Raw genomic sequence first — 2,479 nt, forward strand, 5'->3', positions numbered from 1 at the left:
GAGGCGCCGCTGCACACCCCGGCCGCCGCTGCAGCTGCACACCCCGGCCGCTGCCGCCGCTGCACACCTCTGCCGCTGCTGCAGCTGCCGCGGCCGGTGGGCTGCGCTGCGCCCCTTTGCGACCAGCGCTGCCCCCTCCCTCTGCTGGCTGCCGGCCGTGACTTACGCTGGCTGACGCATGCTGCCCCTGCATGCTGCCGCTTGCCTGTTGCTTACCTGTCCTGTCCTGCCCTGTCCTGTCCTGCCCTGCCCTGCCCTCCCCTGTCCTGCCCTACCCTACCCTGCCCTGCCCTGCCCTTGTATGCCCCACAGGAGTTCATTGCGATGACGGTGATGGCGACGGGAGCGCTGCTGCTGTTTGAGCAGGGGCAATACATGGAGGCCGGGGCGGGGACGGTGTACCCCACGCAGGCCGCGCTGCTCGTAGGTGTGAGACTTTCTTCCTCCCTCCCAGAGTGGAGGCTACGCCTGCCGTGTTGTGCTCTTCCCTGCAGCCTGCCCACCGCCGGGCGCTCTCCCCCGTTGCGCGCCGCTGCCACCACAGGCCGCCGCTGCGGCGCAGCACGCCCGCCGCCGCCCGGCCGCTGCTGGCCGTGCCGCCTCCCGCCCCAGGGCGCTGGCCGCGCCGCGCTGCAGCAGTCCCCTTGCCGCCGCCTGCCGTGGCGCGATGCCGGGCCTCCACCGCCGCTTGCAGGGCTGCTGAACGGTGTGATGGTTCTGTCACTGGGCGGCGTCACAGGGCCAGCCATGAACCCTGGCCGCGACCTGGGGCCCCGCCTCGCTTTCCACCTGATGCCCATCCCCGGCAAGTGAGTGGCGCCGCGGCTGCCAGGCAGGGCGTGGGGAGGCGCACGCTGCAAGCTGCACTGGCGCTGCTCGCCTCCTCTTGCTTCTGGCCCGTTCTCCTTCCCCCAGTGTAGTACCTGCCGCAGCTGCCAGCCGGCTTCTCTTCCTGATGTGCCTATTTGTTTGCTTGCCTGCTTTTGTCCGCAGGGGCTGCTCGGAGTGGCACTACGCGTGGGTGCCTGTGCTGGGGGGCCTGGCTGGCGGCGCGGCGGCGGGGGGACTTGTGGCAGCTATCAGCCAGCTGCTGGAATGAGGCTGGAGCTCTCAGCGGCGGCAGGCCCCTTTCCTCCCATCTCAGCTGCCACTTATTTCATATTCTAATAAAATAAGGATGGAATGGAAGGCGACGTGCTATTGCCGACGGCTGTGACGAGGCGTGGAAGCTGCTGCTGTACCGTGCTCGGCGGCGGCGAGGGCGTCCGGCGGCGAGGCGCAGCCAGTTCGAGCCAGCAGCGGCGGCGCGGCGCCCAGCCTCCTGCCTGGCATGACACCCCACGACTCAGTGCTTGGGTCATCGGGGGCCTGTCGTGCAGCCATCGCCCCTTGCGCTGCCTGCCGCGGGCAGATCGCCCCCGCCCGGTACAGCTGTTAGCGGGGGGGCCCGGCTGGGTGGCACAAACGCTGCCCTCTAGCCTCTGAGCTGCTCCTCTTCGCACACAAATGACTCCCGGAGGCCAGAATACGTGTTGGAGCGGGGAAAGGAGTGTGTGGGACCGAGTTAGTTGGCCGCCAGATCTCGCCAGGTGGCGGCACTGGTATTTTTGGCAATTGGGGGCTGTACTCCACACCGGTCCCACCACTGCACCTTTCCGGCCGAGCGTCGCAGCTCCGCCGCCAAGACCCAGGAGAGTTGCGGTGAGCGGCAGCGGCTTGGCCCCACGCCCCGCCTCCATCCACTGGCATGGCACTCTGGCTGCACTGCGCTTCGCCAGGGCCGCTTGCAGCGTCATACACATCGTTTGTGGGCATTGCAGGAGCGCAAAGGCCAGCATGGCGAAGCTTACCCACCAGGAGTGGAGCAAGGTGGTGATCGTGGCGGGCATCGGCACAATTCTCGAGTGGGTGAGTGCCGCAGAGGAGTGCTGCGAGCCAGCAGCGGAGTGGGAGTGAGCACGCAAGAGCCCATGCTCTCTGGACCGTTGGGATCATCAGTGTCGGAAACCGGTTTCGCTGCTTCGTGCAGCGTTGAGGGCGGGCTTGCGGGTGCCCCCCAGGCTTGGCGGGTGGCCCGGCCTCGTCGATTGCAATGAACGGTGCCGCCATCCCTCTCCCGTCGCCGCCGCCCACCATCCGCCGCTCCTAACCCCCCCAACCTCCCCTCCTGCCCTCCTCTCCCTGCCCGCAGTTTGACTTCTACATCTGTGAGCTCGCGCTGTGGGATTGGCGACCAGCCTTGGGCTGCCCGCCTCGCCTTTGCACTGGATGACCCTTCCTGCAGTCCCTTTTGTGCCGCGCGAGCAGGCTGCAATCCCGCTCGGGACCTCTTTGGCACCAGCAGCACCCACCTCGCTGCCTCTGCCCCCGCCACACCCCTGCCGCAGACGCCCAGCTGACCTCCACCCTCAAGACCGTCTTCTTCCCAAAGACCAACCCCACTGCCCAGACGCTGGTGAGCCAAGGGGCCCTGAGCTGG

The 2,479-nt window shown here is 68.1% G+C and overlaps 2 protein-coding genes across 2 annotated transcripts in view; both read left to right on the plus strand.

The window, feature by feature from the left end:
• Positions 1–711: 711 nt before the first annotated feature.
• On the plus strand, positions 712–1,099 carry CHLNCDRAFT_18697 (hypothetical protein; the record flags this gene model as incomplete). Its single annotated transcript, XM_005851899.1, has 2 exons — positions 712–809; positions 994–1,099. The coding sequence occupies 2 exons, from the start codon at positions 712–714 to the stop codon at positions 1,097–1,099; spliced, it is 204 nt and encodes a 67-aa protein (XP_005851961.1).
• Positions 1,100–1,836: 737 nt separating this feature from the next.
• The window catches only part of CHLNCDRAFT_133646 (hypothetical protein), a gene marked incomplete at both ends in the record, with an annotated part of 4,489 nt that continues 3,846 nt past the window's right edge, over positions 1,837–2,479 (plus strand). The window contains 3 exons of the mRNA XM_005851900.1: positions 1,837–1,952; positions 2,192–2,220; positions 2,388–2,455. Coding sequence (XP_005851962.1) covers positions 1,837–1,952; positions 2,192–2,220; positions 2,388–2,455 — 213 coding nt within the window. The remainder of the gene's footprint in view (positions 1,953–2,191; positions 2,221–2,387; positions 2,456–2,479) is intronic.

This window comes from Chlorella variabilis (assembly GCF_000147415.1).
Source record: "Chlorella variabilis unplaced genomic scaffold CHLNCscaffold_1, whole genome shotgun sequence".
Classification (NCBI taxonomy): domain Eukaryota; kingdom Viridiplantae; phylum Chlorophyta; class Trebouxiophyceae; order Chlorellales; family Chlorellaceae; genus Chlorella; species Chlorella variabilis.